General features: G+C 45.5%; 1 protein-coding gene across 1 annotated transcript in view; it reads right to left on the reverse strand.

Moving 5' to 3' along the window:
* LOC138259744 (cathepsin W-like) overlaps nt 1-23,604 on the reverse strand; it is a 233,480-nt gene that overhangs the window by 30,091 nt on the left and 179,785 nt on the right. The window contains exon 8 of the mRNA XM_069207635.1: nt 1,302-1,366. Within this exon, the coding sequence (XP_069063736.1) occupies nt 1,302-1,366 (65 nt within the window). The remainder of the gene's footprint in view (nt 1-1,301; nt 1,367-23,604) is intronic.

Raw genomic sequence — 23,604 nt, forward strand, 5'->3', positions numbered from 1 at the left:
ATAAATATGCCCCTCAGGGCTTAGAAGCACCTACCAGAAGGTACTTGTCAAATCTAGCTTGACGGAACGCATAGGCTGGGCAAGCACACCAACAATCTCAACGTGAAATGCTTGGAGCTCACACTGGGGCCAATTTATGAGATAGTTTGCATCACTCTTGCACCACGTAACGTGTTGTAAGAGCGACGCAAACCATAAATGCGATTTATGAAGCCACATGGCCACTTTGCATGGCCCTGAGTGGCTCCATAAATCTGGATTAAAGCAATGCTGCACAAATCGCAGTGTTGCCTTCCTCTGTGAAAGAGAGGCGTTCCATGGGCATTGTGTGGGTGTTCCCTATCAACTCCCATGGTTTTTAATACATTTCCGGATTTACCAGAACTGTTAAATCTGGGAATGTGTAACAAGGAGAAATATCTTTATTTCTCCTCGTTACTTCCTCTTTCTGTGTGCTGCATTCTGCTGCATACATAGAAAGAGGAATATTCCTCTCAGGATTGTTTTTATGCAGGAAGGTGCCCCTCCCTGCACAAAAACAATCCTGCATGCAACGCAAGCACCCATGCACCATGGTGCAAGGGTGCCTGTGTTGGCGCTAGGCAGCCTATTGTGTGCCAGCACTAGGGAAAGGACAGGAATGTGCCATATTAATAAATATGGCGTAGTCCTGCCCTTTCCCTGTAAGACAAAGCAGCAAGGTGATTGGTTGTGCTGCATTGCGTTACTATCTCATAACTGGGCCCCACTGTGTCTACCAAGCACAACAAACTGTGTTGCCTCTCACTAGTCCACAAAGAACAGCTTTGGGGCCTACAAAGGAGCCTGTGGCACAAACAGTACAATATTGTTTGTCAATGCTTTGCCCAGTTTTGAAGACCAGGCTGGCAGCTGCTACCACCCTTTTGCTTAATTTGTGCAGGTGGTTGCCTGTGGTGGGCACCAACCCTCAATTTTGGGGACTTAGATTTATTTCTCATAATTGGACTTTGACCAACAACAAGAGAAAGAACTGCCAAAAAGTGCAAAAGACGAAGGAAAGGAGTAGCAAAGGGAGAAGCCATGGCTGAAAACTAATGTGTGAGAGTGAAGTTTAGAGACTGTAAGTGTATGGTGGGGAAAAATGAGGCATGATATAAAATCAAGCCTTGGCATTTTAAAACACCAGCATTCGGCAGCTCTGGCAGCTGGTACCTATGGAAAGCTTTAGCCATAGTACATTTTTTGCATAAAACATTGTGCCTGGAGGTCCCTTTACCCCATGTAACAAGAAGGAGTTTGAAAGATCTTGGAGCTCTTACCTTCAGCGCTGTATCATTAATAGTAACGGTTATGGGACCGTTTGAAGCCACATATTCAGCCATTTCTTCTCAGAACAAACCAGCATGCGTGAAAAAGAACAAAGAGGAAAGAAAATGATAAAAATAGAAGTCTGATCCATTGAATGCATAGTGGTCATTTCATATCTGTGTTTGCCCCGTGTCACACTGCCAACCTCAGTATCTCAAAGTCAAACCTCTCAAATCGTCTGGGCAAATGCTGATTTTCTTTCGTGGCTTGGAGCACAATCTGTATGTATCGTGGCGTCTGCAAAGTCAAGTGCATTTCTGAACCCCAAGGTGATCTCTGACTGGTCTAATGAAGACATACCTTATCCTCCAGTGCATGGATGAGGGAAAGCTATTGGTTGGCAGTATCCTCAGTGTTGACTTTTGGAACAGTAGGTGTGCTGCAGATTTGGCGCTCCTGCGTATATCAGCTTCTTATGCATGAAGCCAACCAAGGTACAAGGTATTCTGTCTGTAAGGAGGAGTGGGCTTTCACACTGACATACTTTATGCTTGGCCCTACTGACCAGGCTGTTAAGTGTGTTTTTCTTCAGCAACCTCTCCCTGTATTTTAAGTATTTAAGTACATGATCAGGTGAGTAACAAAGGTCCCCACAGCCCCCGCGATGCGGCCCCTCCCAAGCTCCAGGGGCCCCCTCAGCAGAGCACCTTGCCTGAGTGAGTCCAAAGGGGGCCCTTCCATGTTCTAAGCAGGGGGCGCCCTTCCAGTTTCGTTATGCCACTGTGGATCATAATAATAAGAAAGCTTTGTTCTGGGAAAGTTATTTCATTAAGAGCCTGCAAAAAGACTAAGGACCTAATTTAGAACTCGGAGAATTGGAAACTTCATCACAATGGTGACGGATATGCTGTCCACTGAAATCTAAATCCCATAGGACATAATGGGATTTAGTTTTCGGCGGACGGGATATCCGACACCATGTGACGGAGTAACCCATCCGCCGAATTCTAAATCAAGCCCTAAATCCAACCCATTAAGAAATAACTCAATTCCTTTAAGCTGTGTTAAAGATAGTAATTCCATTCTTACCTTTTTTTCATACGGAGGACTTGGTCAATGGCGGTTAAGCCAAATGCATTCCTTGATGTTTTCCTCAAAACCGTAAAACAGATCCCTGAAATGGTCACCTCAGACACCCTTTCAGAGCAGCACCAAGGAGTGTCCTTAGTTGAGGGTGAGGGAGCTATACTCTCCATCTCGTTGAAGATTTCACATTACCAGATGGGGACACTGAGGAGATAAATAACCTTACAGAATAGTAATATCCTACTGTATCTGTAGGAGGCTGGCCTGGCTTGTAGTGGGTACCAAGGGGTACTTACACCTTGCACCAGGTCCAGGTATCCCTTATTAGTGTAGAGGGGTGTCTAGCAGCTTAGGCTGATAGAAAAAGTAGCTTAGCAGAGCAGCTTAGGCTGAACTAGGAGACGAGTGAAGCTCCTACAGTACCACTAGTGTCATATGCACAATATCATAAGAAAACACAATACACAGATATACTAAACATAAAGGTACTTTATTTTTATGACAATATGCCAAAGTATCTCAGTGAGTACCCTCAGTATGAGGATAGCAAATATACACAAGATATATGTACACAATACCAAAATATGCAGTAATAGCAATAGAAAACAGTGCAAACAATGTATAGTCACAATAGAACGCAATGGGGGCACATAGGGATAGGGGCAACACAAACCATATACTCTAGAAGTGGAATGCGAACCACGAATGGACCCCAAACCTAGGTGACCTTGTAGAGGGTCGCTGGGACTGTAAGAAAACAGTGAGGGTTAGAAAAATAGCCCACCTCAAGACCCTGAAAAGTGGGTGCAAAGTGCACCTAAGTTCCCCAAAGAGCACAGAAGTCGTGATAGGGGAATTCTGCAAGGAAGACCAACACCAGCAATGCAACAACGATGGATTTCCTGACGAGAGTACCTGTGGAACAAGGGGACCAAGTCCAAAAGTCACGATCAAGTCGGGAGTGGGCAGATGCCCAGGAAATGCCAGCTGTGGGTGCAAAGAAGCTGCCACTGGATGGTAGAAGCTGTGGATTCTGCAAGAACGACAAGGGCTAGAAACTTCCCCTTTGGAGGATGGATGTCCCACGTTGTGAAGAGTTGTGCAGAGGTGTTTCCGTGCAGAAAGACCGCAAACAAGCCTTGCTAGCTGCAAGGGTCGCGGTTAGGGTTTTTGGATGCTGCTGTGGCCCAGGAGGGACCAGGATGTCGCCTATTGCGTAAGGGGACAGAGGGGGCACCCAGCAAGACAAGGAGCTCTCTCAGAAGCAAGCAGCACCCGCAGAAGTGCCGGAACAGGCACTACAAAGTGGAGTGAACCGGAGCTCACCCGAAGTCACACAAGAGGGTCCCACGACGCTGGAGGAGAACTCAGGAGGTCGTGCACTGCAGGTTAGAGTGCTGGGGACCCAGGTTTGGCTGTGCACAAAGGAAATCCTGGAAGAGTGCACAGGAGCCGGAGCAGCTGCAAAACATGCGGTTCCCAGCAATGCAGTCTAGCGTGGGGAGGCAAGGACTTACCTCCACCAAACTTGGACTGAAGAGTCACTGGACTGTGGGAGTCACTTGGACAGAGTTGCTGAGTTCAAGGGACCTCGCTCGTCGTGCTGAGAGGAGACCCAGAGGACCGGTGATGCAGTTCTTTGGTGCCTGCGGTTGCAGGGGGAAGATTCCGTCGACCCACTGGAGATTTCTTCAGAGCTTCTAGTGCCAGGAGGAGGCAGACTACCCCCACAGCATGCACCACCAGGAAAACAGTCGAGAAGGCGGCAGGATCAGCGTTACAAGGTCGCAGTAGCCGTCTTTGCTACTTTGTTGCAGTTTTGCAGGCTTCCAGCGTGGTCAGCAGTCGATTCCTTGGCAGAAGGTGAAGAGAGAGATGCAGAAGAACTCTGATGAGCTCTTGCATTCGTTATCTAAGGAATTCCCCAAAGCAGAGACCCTAAATAGCCAGAAAAGGAGGTTTGGCTACTTAGGAGAGAGGATAGGCTAGCAACACCTGATGGAGCCTATCAGAAGGAGTCTCTGACGTCACCTGCTGGCACTGGCCACTCAGAGCAGTCCAGTGTGCCAGCAGCACCTCTGTTTCCAAGATGGCAGAGGTCTGGAGCACACTGGAGGAGCTCTGGGCACCTCCCAGGGGAGGTGCAGGTCAGGGGAGTGGTCACTCCCCTTTCCTTTGTCCAGTTTCGCGCCAGAGCAGGGCTGAGGGATCCCTGAACCGGTGCAGACTGGCTTATGCAGAGATGGGCACCATGTGTGCCCATCAAAGCATTTCCAGAGGCTGGGAGAGGCTACTCCTCCCGAGCCCTGACACCTTTTTCCAAAGGGAGAGGATGTAACACCCTCTCTCTGAGGAAGTCCTTTGTTCTGCTTTCCTGGGCCAAGCCTGCCTGGACCCCAGGAGGGCAGAAACCTGTCTGAGGGGTTGGCAGCAGCAGCAGCTGCAATGAAACCCCGGAAAAGGTAGTTTGGCAGTACCCGTTTTTGAGCTAGAGACTCGGGGGATCATGGAATTGCCTCCCCAATGCCAGAATGGCATTGGGGTGACAATTCCATGATCTTAGACATGTTACATGGCCATGTTCGGAAAACCATTGTGACGCTATACATATGTCGTGACATGTGTATAGTGCACACGTGTAATGGTGTCCCCGCACTCACAAAGTCCGGGGAATTTGCCCTGAACAATGTGGGAGCACCTTGGCTAGTGCCAGGGTGCCCACACACTAAGTAACTTAGCACCCAACCTTTACCAGGTATAGGTTAGACATAGACGTGGATGTTATTTCACTCAGGCTGCACTGGCAGGCCTGTGTAAGAATTGTCAGATCTCCCTATGGGTGGCATAAGAAATGCTGCAGCCCATAGGGATCTCCTGGAACCCCAATACCCTGGGTACCTCAGTACCATATACTAGGGAATTATAAGGGTGTTCCAGTATGCCAATGTGAATTGGTGAAATTGGTCAGTAGCCTGTTAGTGACAATTTGGAAAGAAATGAGAGAGCATAACCACTGAGGTTCTGGATAGCAGAGCCTCAGTGAGACAGTTAGTCATAACACAGGTAACACATACAGGGCACACTTATGAGCACTGGGGCCCTGGCTGGCAGGGTCCCAGTGACACATACAACTAAAACAACATATATACAGTGAAATATGGGGGTAACATGCCAGGCAAGATGGTACTTTCCTACAGTATCTCTCGCAACCCCTGTGTATAATTCTCAGAACTCTATGTTTAAGCTCTTTAGTAGTACGCATAGTGAGAAGTCATTAAAGGTCTTGGAAAGTTCTGCTACCTCAGACCTTGAGTTCCCTTAAAAAAAATCCTTGTGTAATCCACCAGAATTTTATGTCTAATACTCTGAGTCGCTTAAATGTTTGGAAAGGATTCTGCCTTCTATTCTCGCATTACTGTAAAACCTAGTAAACTACTCGGATCATGTGCTAAACTTTCTCCTGGAAATTCTTAAGTCAGTTGATAAAACATAAAGAGGAAAAAGCAAAAGCCACTCTTTCTGAAAAAGAGGAAGCAATTAGCCCTTGCGATGTGGGACCTTGCCTTTCAAATCAAATTAGGGGGGCTAAGGCCCCATGGAGTGATAATGGAATGCAAGCGGGCAAGGCTAATTTAAGGGACCTAATATGAATAATAAGACAGTGACCAAATATACTCTTAAAAAAAAATCTTGAACCTTAAGCTCTGAATATTCTTGAGTTGACTGTACCTGGAGTATCATCCTGCTCACAAAGCAAGGTATTTCAGATTTTTAAGGGTAAAGAGACTTCATCATGGTGCTCATCCAATCCAGCTAGAGGTACACAGTCCCAGAAGTATGGTAAACAATGAAAGCATATTCATCAGAAGAAAAAAAACAGCACAAAATCTGAAAAAACACCCACAAAACAATCTGTTTTGAGAATTCAGAGGCACTGGACTTAACTACCAATAGAGGAGAATCCCAGTTCAAAGGTGCATGGTCGAAAGATGAGTATCTCAAGGGTCCATGTGGATCCGTCTCAGGCAAAGGCGTCAAATACAGATATTTCTCATAATGGACATTATTCTCTTAATGTGCTCTCAAGTTGTCTCAATTCTTTGTACAAAACGTTTGCCTGTCCCGAAAAGGCCACCAGCAATGGATCATTCCCTTCAGGAAACGTAATGTCACAGGCTGTGCCAAATGTAACTTCCACACTAGATTTTATTGCCATATTTGACCAAGATGTCATTCTGAATAAGTCCTTTTTCTTATCTTGTTTTATGATAAAAAATTAATAGAAGATAGTTCAAAGTAGTGATATCGCAATAGTGAATGTTATGCACTCCCACTTGATTACTAAGGACCTAGTTTGGAGTTTGGCAGGCAGGTTCCTCTGTCACAAATGATTCCTACAGGATATAATGGGATCGTAATACTGTGGACGGGAGATCCGTCACTTTTGTGACGTAGTAACCCTATCCACCAAACTCTAAATCAGGCACTAAGGGCCTCATTATGACCCTGGCGGGCGGCAGAGGCCGCCCGCCAGGATCCCGCCCTCCAAATTACCGCGCCGCGGTCAAAAGACCGCGGCGGGTATTACGAGTTTTCCCCTGGGCTGGCGGGCGGTTCCAGTTAAACCGCCCGCCAGCCCAGGGGAAAACGACCTTCCCACGAGGATGCCGGCTCGTAATCGAGCCGGCGGAGTGGGAAGGTGCGACGGGTGCTACTGCACCCGTCGCGTATTTCACTGTCTGCAAGGCAGACAGTGAAATACATTTTGGGGCCCTCTTACGGGGGCCCCTGCCGTGCCCATGCCATTGGCATGGGCACGGCAGGGGCCCCCAGGGGCCCCGCGACCCCCCCCTACCGCCATCCTGTTCATGGCGGCTTTCCCGCCATGAACTGGATGGCGGTAGGGGGGGTCAGAATCCTCATGGCTGCGGAGCGCGCTCCGCAGCCATGGAGGATTCCAATGAGCAGCGGAAAGTCAGCGGGAGACCGCTGACTTTCCGCTTCTGACCGCGGCTGAACCGCCGCGGTCAGAATGCTCATTGGAGCACCGCCAGCCTGTCGGCGGTGCTCCCGTGGTCGGTGGCCCTGGCGGCCACCGGCCGCCAGGGTCAGAATGACCCTCTAAGTCTAGAGTGACAATGTTGCGTAAGGCAGTGTCTAACTTGAGCCTACAAAATAGTGGGTATTTCAATTGTAGGGGGATTGATGTAATGCCAGTATCCCATGAAAGTCACAGAAATTGGTACCCCTATGAAGTGGGAAACTTCTCCCTATGAAGGGGAAAGAGTTGCTGGTGGGAAACTATGACCATCTTTCATTTTCCCTAGGTGAGGTTTCTCTGCTGGAGACAAGGGAGGAAGGGGGCCTTTCAAAAACAGATAAGTTGAGAAGATGGCGTTGGCTGCCAGCCACGCTCAATAGCAATCATGTGTTGGGGCACAAGATTGAAAGGTGCAGTTAATAAAACGTTTAAAAGTGGTTTTCTGGAATGCCGAGGAACTTTTTAACTACCCTGATTACATGGATTTTTTAAATAATTTGAGAGCTGATATAATTTGTGTACAGGAAACATGGTGCTTGAATGACTTTGTTTTAGATGGCTATTTTGTGCTTAGCTGTAAGGCTGCATGGTCTGGGGGGACATGCGAAGGGTGGTGTAGTTATATTGTTGAGCAATAAATTGAGTTGGAACTACTGTAGTTTCTCAAATCCATCAAATATATTCCAAGCTGGAAAACTCTCTTCCGTGCAGGATAGGATCGCGGACGAGTCAGTGTTATTGGTCAATTCTTCGATTTCTTCTGACCTGTGCATAATGCTCTTCTCTCCACCTTGTTTTCATTTATAAATGTGGTGGTGGACCAGGAAAGTATGCATAACGTTTTATTAGTTGGGGAACTGAACTATAAAGTCTTTAATTGCTCAATTTGCCTTTTCTCTGACATAGAGAAAGAAGAACTCTGAATATTCCCCGACTTGCTGCCCCCACATATAAAACCTGATAAAAGAGGCTTTCTATCTACTCATAAAAAATGAGTGTGTAACAGTTAATGATAGAGTTGATTTTTACTCCCCGGCAAACTTAACCCATAAGTCAGTAACTGGGTGGTCTATAATTTAATATTTTATAGCTTTTTACCCAGCATATAAATAGATTATGGAGATAACCATTATTCACGACCCCTGCACTGACCATAAAGCAGTTTCTTTATTGGTAAAATTCTCCCCTTTAGCGGTGAATCCATGGAAGTTCAATTGAAATACAACAAATTTTGGGAAATCAACAGGTAGAACCCATTTGAGACCAGTTTTGATTATTAGAGTATAAGTGCTGTTGTAAGAGACGATGTATAATAGGGAGTCAGTGGAGGTTGATGTTCTTCATATATATCTATTAAGACTATGAGACTGTTCACTCCATAGAGCCCCCTTTGACAAGGAACTGAAGCTATGGAATCTTACGCCTTTTCGGGCATAGATAATGCCATGTCCATGAAGCAATGGAGGGCGAGGGGTTGGGAAGTGGCGGGTGATATCTATCCAGGCGAGACAGTTATAACATTTCAAGAAACCCAAGACACTTTCGGAGTTGGCCTGGGTCACTTCCAACACTCTGCAAAATTTGAGAGCGTCGCAAGAGAGATTTGGTGAAACTTTTCAGCTGCCCTGAAGCCCTCGCAGGTGCTCAGAGGTTTTTTGGGATGGGGAGAGGGATAGCATCTGATCACATTATTCTTAAATGCTCTAAGGGGCGATATCTTTCACCCCCCCCTACCCTGCACGTGGAGCCTGGGAGAGGGAGCTGGCAGAGCCAATAGCAGATCCTGATTGAGTTAGTGCATTAGTGTTAGTGCGCACAGTCTCTTGAAATAATAGGTTTAAGCTGCTACTTTTCCATTTCTTCCACCAAACATACATGACCCTTTATAAATTAAACAGAATATATCCCATTTGAAGGAGAAGGTGTGTGCTCTGCAGTGAGGTGAGAGCTACATTTCTGCATTTAGCCTGTGACTGTGTGGAAGTATGGGTATTCTGGGGATCGGTGATGCCTAGAATCACAGGAGTCATGTGTGTGACAATTCCTTTGACTTCGCTGGCCTGTTTGTTGGGGGTAGTGAAAAGACCCAAGGGACATAAAATCCACTATATGTTGGCACAGCTGGCTCTGCTCCTAGCCAAACGTAGGCCCAGATTTCAGAGGGCCTAGCGCCATTCTAATAACACATTAGCGTCATATTTTTTTTACACCAATGTAATGTTAGATGACCAAAAACGCTGCACCATATTTACAAAGTGGCGCAATGGATGCCTTACGCCATTTTGTAGCCCTTTGCGCTACATTATGCCTGCGCCAGGCATAATGTATGCAAAGGGGGCCATTCCCCTGTTAGAGGGGCCGAAAAAAGATTTATTTGCGTCATGTTTTTCGGCACTTTTAACGGCTGCTCTGAGTGGACGTTAAAAGGAGGCTCGCATTGGTTACAATGTACCACTGGGTGCTTTGCAGGATTTGTGTCAAAAGTTATACGATCTTGATATTCCATGGTCCCTGTTCTGTTTAATTATTGATTCTGCCGCATGGTGCCAAGTATTGATGAGGGGGGCAAGGGTTTATTGCCTGTATTTGATTAAAAAAATGGCCTGAAACAGGCCTGTCTTTCGGCTCCATTGCTGTTTTCGCTTTTCATCGCTGATTTACCTTCGTATATGGATAACAGTACAGGCGATTTGCCAAATACTGGTGGCAGGTTGGTGTCTTGTCTGTTATATGCTGATGACATTGTGATACTGGATTTAACACTAAAGGGTTTGAATAGACTTCTGCTATAATTACAGAAATTGGTGTTACACGTTTTGAAAATTAATGTCTCTAAAAGTATGATACTGGTATTTAAAAATGCAACCTCCCAGAAATACTATAATTACACTTGGCTCATGTGAAGAAAAACTAGAGTTAGTTAAGTCATACTCCTTTCTGGGGAAAATCATGTTGAGTAACTTGAGTGACACAGATCATATACCTCAGAGTACCAGTAAGGCTAAATCTCAGCCCAACTGACTAAGGGCTTTTTACAGTGCTGCGGGAAGAAGGCATTTTGGGAACATACTAGCTGTGTAAAAGGCAAAAAATCCCATTCACCCTGCGTTATGCATTGGTATGAACTGATTTGAAGAAATTTTATTTTTTGGATAAGACAGAGGTTAGTTTTGAGGAAAATATGTGGTTTCAATACGGAGGTGGTTCTTACAGCAATTAGATTAGAATTTCGTCTAAAGCATGGGTACTCGCAAACATTTTCACAGGGGCCACAAAGTTTGGTTTGTGATGTCACCGGGGGCCGCATTGATGCTAGGCGGGGGCGGAGGGTGCAGTATGGTGGGTGAACTGCATAATGTGAAAACAGAAAACCTGGTATGAATCCTAGCTTCCCCACTTTAGCAAAATGTGTGATCCTAGACAATTCTTTTATTTCACTTTCCCTCCTTTTTCTTCATTAGTGCATATAAGGAAACCTCAAAATACTTGACTTCAGGACGTGTGCTGTGCAAAACCTCCTCCTGTGTTTAATTTAATAAACTATACTGTTCATGTGTAATAAGAACCCAGCCCACCCATAGAGTGCCCATAACAACTGACTTGCCTCTTAGTGCACTATTGGCATTGTTTTCAGGGTGGGGGGGTGAATGTTTCTGGATTTATGTTTGAAAACCATCACTTTAAAAGAAAATACTTCTCAATGCACTCATATAATCTGATGTACTAAGTTGAAACGCCTCTGTAAGTTAATGAAATACAGTTTTGATTTTTGAAGAGACCTTATTATACTTATACAATTTTGCTGCAGTATGTCTTTAAAAATGAAGGCTTTCCTAAAGGTGCAGGACAACCTAGTTACTTCCTTTTTTTGCCTTCAATTATCATTAAAAAAAGGGTTTCCTTTTATTTAACATATTTGTAATCCTTGTGCAGAGTTGAGAAAACAGCAGCCCAGTCCTGCTGTTAAGCAGGGGGCCTCATGTAAAGGTCAAGAGGGCCGCATGCGGCCCCTGGCCGTACTTCGAGTATCACTGGTCTAAAGGTTGACTTTGCACAAGGTCTCTCTGAAGTTATCTGCTGGGGCTTTCTGCTATTAAAAAGTGATGTAACGCCATTAAGAAATTGTATGTGTAAAGAGATCTTCGAAGTAAGAAAAGAAAAGTGCCTTTTTAATAGAAATGTTATTCATGCGTTAAGTATAGTTGATTTAAATCAAGAGCATTTACTTTCCTGGTCTGAGCAGCAAAGCATATATTAAGATTCTCTCCTCTACTGTAAGATGCATTTAGATGCTGATTGTTGTAGGAAAAAATCTCAATTTAAAGTGATAGTGAACTATTTCATTCCAAGAAAGCCACCGCAATATTTAACTTGGAATATTGACCGTGGTGTTAGATGTTGCTAGTCCATACTATGCCTTGATATTTTACCATTAAAGATTTTAACTGCCAGCTGGCATCATTTACCCAGCAGGGATAAAATATGTAATTTCTGTATTTATGGTGTCAAAGATCTGAAACACATGTTATTTATTTGTCTTGCACTGCTTCTCCATCTCTGCAAAATTTTGAGATCACTGTTTCTGAATTACCTGGTTCGAACTGCAGCTGACGCTTTAGACTTATCAATATCCTCTGCTAATTAAATGATTTGTCCTCAAGTTTGTACATTTTTAGGGGCATGTCTATACAATGTTTGCACAAGATTTGTGTCATTTTTTTTTAACGCAAATCCGGCGCAACCTTAACTCCTTATTTATAATCTGGCACTAGACATGTCTAGCGCCATGTTATTGGAGTTAAAGTCATTTTTTGCCTGCGGAAAACTACCTTGCATCAATGAGATGCAGGGTAGGCGTTCCCGGACAAAAAATGACTCTAAGGCCCTAGCGCCTTATTTATCTTCCCATGCAAAAATCATGCACTGGGAGAGGAGAGGTCAAAAAATGGTGCAAAGCTTGCTTTGCACCATTTTTTAATGCCTGGGTCAGGGCAGGCGTTAGGGGTCCTGTGGGCCTATTTCCATGGTAAAACACCATGGAATAAGCCCACAGATGCCCTCCCCAGACCCCAGGGACACCCCTAATCGCACCAAAGGGACAGCGGAGGATGGGGGACCCCATCCCAGATAAGTATAGGTAAGTAAAGGTAAGTATTATTTTTTTAAGTGCCATTGGGGCCCTGAAATGGGCCCCCTACATGGCACTAGGTGCAATGGCCATGTCCCTGGGACCCTGGTCCCCTGTGCTGGCCATTGGGGTGGTGGGCATGACTCCTGCCTTTTCTAAGGCTGGAGTCATGTGGTGTGGATGGTTTTGCATCAGAAAATGACTCTAGGCAGGTTAGAGTCATTTTTTTAAAACTTTAACCTGCCTTACGTCATTTTTTTGGTGCAAAAACCCCTTCTTCCATACCACCAGCCCCACCTGACCAATGTCATTTTTTTTTACGCTAGCCTACCCTTTGCACCGCCTTGCACCATTCCATGAATATGGTGCCCAGCTAGTGCACAGAAATGGTGCAAGCAGGTGCTTTAGTGCAGTTTTGCACCAAAAAGTATAAATCAGAGCCTAAATGTCTTTTACACTTGCATTGACTATAATGTTATAGTTATAGCTATTAATTAATGTTGTTTTTGTCCATTTAATGAAATGTCTAGTTTGCATAATTTTAAAACTTGGTGTATTTCTTAAATCTCTCCTTTTATTTTACAATGCTTTATTGTATTGTTTTTGTGGATCTAATATGATATTCACATCTTAAAATAAACTTGAACATGACTAGAAACTCAAAGGGCATCCCTGCCTGGGATTTTGGTAGGAGTCACCCATGAGCAACAGAAGTGAAAACTCCTGGAGGCACTTTTAAGCAACTGGAGGAGATTGCAGCCCAGACCTGGTTCCTGGTTCCTCCTGACCCTCTATGGGGGCACAGAAGGAGCATGTAATGCTCTTCCATGCCAGGCTGAACCATGCAAAAAAATGATGGATGGAATGTTGAACTAATCTCAGTCACTGGTAATCATGTGGGTTGTATCTTAGTCCATTGTTATTTTTCCCACCATGTCACCTCAGTTTGGACCAAACCATATTCAAATCCATCTTGACTCTGCTCCAAATGCAACAGTCCAGTTCAAACTGTGAGGTCCCCCCTGGACCAGAACACAAACAACTCAAAACCGGTTTTGATCAGGGCTCATTGTTAGACCTGACAGCCTTAGGGTGGTCAATTCCTTCCTTGTCACTGGTAGGAGGCTCACCCACCTCCCCAAACACTCCCCAGATACTCCCCACCCCCCTCCATCCATGCTCCCCCCTTCTGATCCCGCACACCCCATACACGCACACTCGCAGACACGCACCACACATACACACACTCCCTCACACTGGCATACACGAATTCATTCACACATGCATCCATTCATTCTCGCACACATCCGTACACACATTCACACTGACATGCAGACACGCATTCACATTTCCATTTGTACACGCATTCTCACACATGCATACACCCACGAACACAACACTACACACACAAGTGCATTCATGCACACACTCACACATACATGCACACAACCCCCCCACACAACGTTCTCCAGCCCCTCTCCTGTCGGAAGCCCAACTTACCTGCTCCAGGGGGTCTTCCGGCAGGGAACGGGACGGGGCGCTGCTACCGCCGGCAGCGCCCGCCAGCATAACACCGGCAGGCCGTTTCATGTGTCATGATATGGCTGGCGGCAGTCTACTGGCGGGGCGCTGTTACCTGATGGTAACAGCGCCACCTTACCACCATCCGCCAGTATGGCCACAGCTGGATTTCCGCCTTTCTTTTTGGCAGAAATCAAGCTGTGGTCATAATTTGGCAAACGAATGGTAGCCGCGGCGATGGTCTTTTGGCAGCTGTCGCCGCGGTGGTAGGGAGCTTTTACTGTCAATTTTAAAATGAGGGCCTTAATCTCTCCAAGGAAACTTCTTGTGCACCAAAAATCGATGCGAAGTCTGCCAGAAACTATGCACAGCCTACTCTGCAATGAGAAAATCGCCGCACAGCCGACCCAGAAAGATGCAGCCCGTCTTCCTGAGTGAAGAATCGACACAAGGCCTGCCTTGTGACAGAAAATTCAATGCATCACCTACTGGATCGATGCAACGCCTGTGACTTCTACTCGCACACCCAGGATTTTTCTCTGCATCGTCCCTGGGTGTCCAAAGATGCCCGATCGCAGTGAGGAACCAAGACTGCGTGCCGGGAATCGAAGCAAAGCCCCTTGCAGCGTGGAAAGAAACAATGCAACATCTGTGCTGCGTCAGAAAATCCAACGCACACCTTATTTTTCCACGCATCTCCTCTGCAGTCTCCATGCATGTAAGTTGACGCAAACCAGGTACTTTGTGCACACAAGAGACAACTGTTGATTTTTTAAATCTAAGACTCCTTTTAATCTTACATTAGTGATATTTCAACCTGCGCTTATTGAATCGTTATCATGTTGACCTTAATTTAACCAGATAAGTATCTTATATTTTTCTGAGCCTGTATGGTGTATTTTTTGTGGTGTTTCAACTGTATTATTGCATGTTTTTTGCACTAATACTTCACACATTGCCTTCTAAGTTAAGCCTGGCTGCTCAGTGCCAAGCTACCAGAGGGTGGACACAGGATAATTTGGATTGTGTGTGATTTACCCTGACTAAGCTTGTGGTCTCTACTTGGACAAGGGTGTACACCTCTGCCAACTAGAGACCCAATTTCTAACACTCAACAGTTGGGTATAGCTGGGTTCCAGGTTCATAGTGTGAAAGGAAATCCCTAAACCCCTGGTGGCAAAGTTAAGCCTTCATATGAAATGCTATTGCTCTGTTTACAAGTTAGGAATGAACATGAACAGAAATTTCTGCTGGCTGGAATTATAGTTTGCAATCGGTATCTCAACACATTCCTCCTATTACAAGTTAAACACAACATAATGGGGAATAACTGTACGTATCTGGATTTACCAGTGTAAAACCAAATGGAATGCTCATTTTTCTTAGGGTTTAATGCTCTCGTTTACCACCTACCTAAAGTAGGTGGTAAACAGGAGAAGTGGTATATCTGCATGTAAGTGGTGGAAGGGAGGAGTTTAGAAGACTGGGGATGTGGACGGGAAGATTTCCTCTGGCTGTGGGCGGATCACAGAATGCTGCCCTCTTTGCCATATAAAAAAAGATCAAGGATCAAAGGACAAAGGATTTGTAAAAGAATATCACACAATAAATGCTAAATTATCATAAAAATACCAATGTTTGTGTGTATCATCGATAGCTGCAAGTCTTATCTCTGTTCAGATTTAGGTAGTTAGGGATATCCATCCCTGTGCTGCCCTGAACTGGACACCAATATTGTTTGGTGGACATTTTGGGCTGCATTAACTCTGGACGGCCTACAGCCTTGGACTGCAGACTGAACTTCAGTGAGTATATTTATAGTATGCCGCATTCACATAACGTATTACATTTACATATCCTTATAATATGAGATATTCTCAGAAATGATAAATTGCACAAGTCTGGTGGGGTACAACTCTTTAACCATACACATGTGGCTTCAGCATAATTCGAACAGAACTAGAACCACAAGTAGTCAACTATAGTTTCACCGATTAGCTACATTTTTCACAGGCTTTCTGATGCTTTGGCTATCTTCTCAGGCTAAATTACGAGTTGCATAGTACTGGGGCGATTTCATTGTGTCCTAGTGGTAAAATCGACTCAGTAACATGTAAATCTGAATAAAACGCTATGGAATGGGGAATTACCATCTGCGGCTGAGTTTTCTAGCAGGAAAACCACACAGAATCCTCTGTTTAATGTGATTCTACCACATATATTTATTACATCGTGGTTTAAGCAAATGCATGAGGGGGCTGGTGCTTAGTAGGGGTGTTTTTTTTAAGTTTTTTTTTTTAGCAAGGGGTGCATTGTAGGCTTTCCCATGTCAGGATTAAATAATCCTGCAGCAGTCAAAAATGATATTTTCCCACCGAAACAATCCGATTAGGCTATTCCACAACCAGTAAACCGGGGTGCAGAAATGCTAACAGCTAAGGGGCAAATTTATGAAAAGTGTTGCTGCACCTAGTGCAGCACCACTTTTCTTGCGCCCCTTAGCACCCCCCTAACTCCATCATGTGTGCTGTATTTAACATACGGCGTACCACGGTGGTAGGTGGGGAGCTAGCGTCAGAATTTTTTATGCTGGTTCTGCGCTTTGCAGGATTAGCATAAAAAATGTTGACACTAATCCTGCAAAGCACTCAGAGGCCCATTGTAAACAATGGGAACCTTCGTTTAACGCCTGCTCAGAGCAGGTGTTAAAAGTGCCACAAAAATGATGCAATGAAATCTCTTAGATTTCTTTGCGCCATTTTTTAGGACCCCCCTAACGAGGGAATGCCCCCTTTGCATACATTATGCCTGGCACAGGCATAATGTAACGCAAAGGGTTACAAAGTGGCACAATGCATGCATGTGCCACTTTGTAAATGTAGCGCAGCGTTTTTGGCCTTCTAACACCACATTGGCTTAAAAAAAATGACGCTAATGTGTATTTAGAATGGCGCTATGCCCTCATAAATCTATGCCTAATAATCAGATAGAGTAAATTTAATTAGTTGTATTGAACTGTCCTCAAGTCGGTGTTTCTATTTGTAATCCCAACAGTGTTCCAAATAGTCCGTTTGCAATCTATAAGCCGCCATTATGACACCTTTGAGTCTTTATTGTGTGATACATAAAAGTACGAAATAAACAGTTATTCTCAGTGTAACTATCTTTTAATGGAATATATACAAATGCATGTTGCTTGGTGGGACATTGAATGAATGCAGAATGAAAAGTGTATGGAACATACCTGCTCTTGTACTTCAGTTATTATCTCTCTGTTTTTTTCTTTGTAAATGTATTTTGAGGGACCTTAACAAATAGGATTTTTTTCATATCTGTGTTATCTTGTTCAAAGAAAGCGTCTTTATTTCCTACTCCGCCTGGTGTAAACGGGCTCCGACACCTATTTAGAAGAATCATAGGCTACAATGGGGGAGAGGCTTTCTTTTATTTAGCTGGTGTCTGCTCTCCTCCCAGAGGAATGTAGCAGGGCAAACGTTCCTTGAGGAGCACACAGGCAATCTTATGTATGGCAACTAGAGACCCCACTTCTAACACAAAATCCACAGTATAGAGTAGGAGGCTCAAGAAAAGGTGCAAGGATATAAAAAAGGGACAAAATAGTATCTATAATCCTAGCAGAGATTTTAGCAGCTAAAAGTATGAATGGAAGAGGGATGCTGAACCAGCATGAAAAAGCACATGCAAGTATCTTATATAGTGGATCAGACTCACCAATGAGGATGAAAATAAGTTGTTTCCTGAAGAAGGTATCTTTGACATAAAGCCACTAAATAATCGTAAGAAAAATGATTAAATTAATCCAAAAGCAAGGCAGATGCCAATCAATGGGTGGCTTTTTTAAACTGGTATGAGATAGCCAACAAAAAGAAACAAGAGTCTGAGTTGTATGGAATTGCATGTTAAAAAAAAAACATAAGAGACTAAAATGACAAAATACCACTTGAGCAACAGGACTAGAGCTTCTGACCCTCTTGCCCCATCTCCTCTTTATTTCTCCAAAATATACCTGCTAAAACAGAATTAGTTGAAGGAAAGGTGAGTGATACATTACATGTTCTGACCTCCCCCATACTGGTAGAGGATACTAGGGATGTACCATTGTGTGTCCCTGAAACAGAACAGCACCTGCGGTGCAGCCAGTCAATGGTGTAAAACATATTAAATGCATGCAAGTGTAGGAAGCATGGTGAGCACAGAAAATGAGACAAACAGCAAAGCATCACAGGATGATGCAATGTTTGGGAGGCAAGAGGCTGACTCCACAAAATCACATTCCTCCAATGGAGCTCGTTCTTGGGCGGCACCCTTCCTTTCAGATGGCCGACATTGGTGCATCAGGTCATGCAGCGGGACTGCAATTTAGGACTATCTAAGATGTACAGCAGGATGGAGAACAAGAGATCTTGAAAGGAACACTTAAAATGTCCAACATACCAACCTCCTGTAGTAACAAAAAGTGATAACTACCAGAATATACCTGTCCAACCAGCACAGGCCCTCCTGCCCTACAAGATGATCCTGGCACCGCGACAGGGCACTGTATCGCCATCCCTGCCTGGTCCCCAATCAAAGTTATGAATATAAAACAACAATTCCCCAAAATCTATGATGATCTCCGAAAATGTAATTGGCCTTGACAGACCTCCTGCAATGCAGCCACTCTTGTTAGGGCAAGAGAGGCTCTGATTAATACTGTGATGGACATGTGTCTGGCCAAGACTGAATGGACTAAGATCAGTAAATGTAAACGAAAGTAGGGGTGAAGTTCCTACTGATAATCTTTATTGTTTGGAAGATGTGTTTGGATGTTACTGTGGTATTGCACAAGTACCAGAATGCACAGGAAGCTGCAGGTTCTGCTTTTGTTCACAGGATGCTGCCCCAGGTGTAGAAGCAACTTTACTACTATCTGCATCACATGGCAAACGAGTAGCCTTGCTTTACTAGTTTCAGTTGCAAACCACTGTGTGGCGATACAAGAAAATAACGGGGAGCCAAAATGATAGAGAACACCAAGGAACAAATGCTGATGTGCTGGAAATGGAATGCTGGGGCAAAGCCAGGTGTTCAAAGTGATTTGGCCCCAACAGTGACTTCTCGTGTTAATTGTGGATAGCTAGGATATTCGAAATGCCATATTATCCCTACCACAAAACTGAACTGCCTAAATTCACTTAGGTTTCACAAACTCGTACCCCACTTTTCAGCACGGCCCAAGAATAGCTGACTGCACAGTAAACACTCTAATTTCTGTAGATCAAAATAAGCTATACATTTGGACGTGTTACTAATGGAAGGCCCATCTCCTGTGTTACTGATAGAGGTGCTAGCTGTTCTGCTCTAAAGACCTCTGAATTCTCTTGCTTAACTCTCCTTGGCATGTCTCTTGATGCAGTTGGCATTTATAACACTGGCCTCCCACACCAGATAACCGACCTCGTATCTATAACTTTGGGTCCCATAATTGATCAATGAGCCTTTTTTGTTACGCTCTGCCTCTTAGTTAAAGCTCTTGGTAAAAGCTCTTGGGGAGAGATCTTTTGTGGTCGAAAAGTCCATATTTACTCATTCTGGAATATCTCACAGAGGGGCATTAAGGCACAGTGTTGCATATGAGATTTCAGAGCTCAGGATATTATTTAAGGATTTAGAAGGAGAGATGTATCCAAAGACAAGATCGGTGACCTGTGCATTTGTTTTCTCCTCAGGCAAAAAAACATGCATCTGTTTATCTTTATTAGTTTTAGTTTATTTTGTTCATTTATTGTTTGTCCCCACACCACCTTCCCTTGGGGTAACGGCTGGTTACCTGGAAGTTAGATTTCAGTGATCATCGCATGTTTTGGAGGGACTATTGGGTTTCATCTAGCTCTGCGATCAAAGCAGAGAGAAGAACACATCACAAAGTTCTATGTCTGACACCTATGAGCTATTAATGGTAGGGTAATATGTAGTTCTCTTGTTGTTCCTAACCATGCAACCATATTGTCACATATATCTGATTGAGACTTCTAGCTGCAGATTACTTACTTTAGAATTATCCCCAGATGTCAGACTGGACCTAGAAAATCTTGTACAGTAACCTTCTGTGCTGGTAGGTGGCTGTGCTTCAAAGTCATCTGCACAGGAAGTGACGTGCACTGTACCTATATAGATGCTAGTCAGTGCAGATCTGGAGAGAGCTACCCATAATACATTTTTGACTTTTTTGACATTTTGTTGAAGATATATTTTGAAACTCCTTGTGTGCTAGCGATGTCCCCTGTAAAACCAACAGGTTTCAAGCCCTGTAGTGCCTGTCACAGGGTGATGTCTGTGATAGACCCCCCCTTGGTTTGTCGGTGGTGCTTGGAGCAGGACCACGATTCCAAGACCTGTGAAGACTGCTGTGCCATTAATTCAAAGGCACTGAGGGAAGGCTCTTTGAAGCTCTTCACTGCCCGATGCCAGATGACCAGGCAACGTTCAAGATCCTGGTCACATGGAAGGTCCCGGGACTGCTCGCAGAGCTGTTCCTTACGATCATATTTACAGTCCAAGTCATTTTTTAAGGCCTATAAAAGGAAGATGTCAAAGCCCTATTGAACATCACTGCATTGGTCCAAGTCCTTGGATGACGAGTGGGAATCAGTGGCGTAACAAAACTTGGGTGGGCCCCCCTGCAAAGTACCTGGAGGGGGCCCCCTCCTACCTGGAACCAATCAGGGGCCTCCTGCCCGTGCACAGTATACTGTGCTGAGTAGGCCCCCTGGAGCTCACGGACCCCACAAAGTGCTGGGGCTGCAGGGGCCTATGTAACACCACTGGTGGGAATGACGACTGCTCAAGGCTTAGGTCCCTCTCTTCCACTGCAGAGCCTGTGCCTGTGTCTGCTCTGCACCTCCCAGGGTTTCCCATAGCCAGAGCAACCCACACTCAACGCAAAGAGTTTTATGAAGCCATGCATCTCATATTTGGTGGACTGATCCCTCTGGATTGTCATCGGCCCCAATGTGCTCAGAAGGGACACCAACTGGATTTTGGCTGGCACATCCATCCTCAGCACCAGTCGGGCCTTATGAATCTGGTGCTGGATCTGGAGTGGCTCTGCTCACGAGGCTGTGACCTTCCATAGACCCTATTCCAGTGCAGCTGCCGACTCCCTCCAGTGGTGCCAGCCCTATTGTCATACCACACTCCGATACGGCGATACCAAACGCTGACTCTGGCACAGGCCGGTACCATGCCTTCCGAGTCAGAGGCAGTGCCTTTTTCTTTTGATAGGCCTTGAGAGGCAGATGATTTGGATGGGTTTGAGGACCCATATGTATTCCATGTCCCCTTGCGTACCTGAGGACGTCTGGTATGAGGAACTGGGGGATGCCAGTGGTTTGGACAAGTCACCAGACTCTGGCTTGATCTCTCCTCTCACCATGGCTGTGGAGGAGGCCGCCTACTTTGCAATGGTGGTGCGGAGGGTGGTTTAGGGTGGCAGCACTGCGGGTATCCCTCAGCGGTATTCAAGATGAATGTCTTGATGGAGGTTCTTCAGCCGGAAGTTACCCCCTTCAAACCTATTCTCCCTTTTAATGAAGCCCTTATGAATGTTCTGCATGGGACATGGTCCAATCCCTGCACAGGGGCTCCTGTGCACAGGACAATGGTCTGCTGCCATTGCCCCACTCCTGGGAACCCCAGTTTCCTCACTCAGCACTCCGTCCCAGAAAGGTTGGTGGTCCAAGCCTACACATCCTCAGTAGACCCTGGTGTGTTTACTATCACTCCACTGGACAGGGAATCCAAAAGGATGGATGCCTTTGGAAAGAGGATATTATCTTCTGCAACCCTTTCACTGTGGTTAGTGAACACCACATATTTTTTGAGTGGATAAACCCTCAATGTGTGGGATTCAGTTGCACAAGTGCTGCCCATGGTATCGGAGGAGGCCCAAGCCATACTCTCTGAAGCTATTGCTGATGAGAGAGATGCAGCAAACTTTACCATTTGATGTGGGCTGGACAGAACGGACTCGCTAGGCAGAGTGATTGCATTGTCAGTGGTAGGCAGCACGCCTGGTAGAGAACTACTGACTTTTCAGGGGAAGTCCAGGTTTCTTGCATGGACATGCCACTGGTTGACTCTAGCATTTTTGGCGAAAAGGCAGACTGAGCGCTAGAGCACTTTAAAGACAACTAGGCTGCTGCCTGGTCTTTGGGCTTTTCCATACCTCCCTGCCAACCCCAGTCAGCCTTTTGCCCCTTCCATGGCTACAGTAGGGGCTACCAACTGTGTCATTTGCGACCCAGCCACGAAGGCCAACAGACTTCCCAGGCTTTTCATGGCTGCTGATGATGTTCCCACAGACGTTGTGGGACCACAAGCCAGAGGTCAGGCCAGTCCACCAGCCCAGGGGCAGCTGCATCCCTCAAATCACTTTAATTTGCCCTCATACCAGAACAGGCATCCAGTGGGAGGCAGGATTTGCCATCAGCTGACCCACTGTCAGTCTATAACATCGGACAAGTAAGTACTTCATATAGTCCAGCAGGGTTATACCATACCCTTTTTAGAAACCTCACCACCCATGACCCCTTCTCACGACTGGCTGAGGGAGGATCATTTCTCCTTACTCCAAGAGGGTTCCAGAATAAGAAGTAGGTTATGGTTGCCATTCTCGCTACTCCCTGGTGCCCAAAAAGGATGTAGGTCTCTGCCCTATTCTAAACATGCACTCTCTCAACTTCTTCCCGAAGAAGGAGAAGTTCAAGATCCTTACCTTGGCTCAGGTTCTGTCTGCCTTGACCCTGGAGACTAGATGGCTGCCCTGGACTTGCAGGACGGTTATTTCCACATCCCTGTCCTGCCTTCCATCAGGCTTTATATGCAGATTACAATGGGCTATGAGCATTATCAGTTCGCTGTGGTGCCCTTTGGCTTTTCCAGTGTCCCTGGACACCAAGGCGTTGGCGGTGGTTGAATCATGCCTGCGGAGGTCTGGGGTTCCAGGTTTCACCTACCTCTGTGACTGGCTGTTGGAGGCAGGCTCGTCCTAAGTGGTCATCTTCCACCTTCACATTACAGTGAACCTCCTGCCGAAGTCACACCTGACTCCCTCTTAAATACTCTTTTCATCTGAGCTATTTTGGACACACTGCAGTTTCTGGCCTTTCGTCCAGAATGGTGAGTCCACAATATTCAGGCTATGATTCTGATGCTTCAGCCTCTATCCTGAATTTCGGTGAAACTGACTCTGAGGTTGTTGGGACCCATGGCTTCCTGTATCTTGCTAGTTATGCATACCTGTTGACACATGCAGGCTCTGCAGTGGGACTTGAAGTCCCAGTGTGAGCAGCATAAGGATAATCTCTCTGACCTGGTCTGGATCTCGGAGGGAACTGCATAAGACCTTCCTTGGTGGCTAACAAACCCCAAGGGGGTAAGGGGAAAGGGAGAGGGGTCAGTGGCAGGCCCTCTCCCTTCCCCAGCCAGGGTTGTCTGTAGCGATAGATGCAGCACCCCGGGGTTAGGGCGGCCATCT

The sequence above is a fragment of the Pleurodeles waltl genome, chromosome 9 (assembly GCF_031143425.1).
Source record: "Pleurodeles waltl isolate 20211129_DDA chromosome 9, aPleWal1.hap1.20221129, whole genome shotgun sequence".
Lineage (NCBI taxonomy): Eukaryota > Metazoa > Chordata > Amphibia > Caudata > Salamandridae > Pleurodeles > Pleurodeles waltl.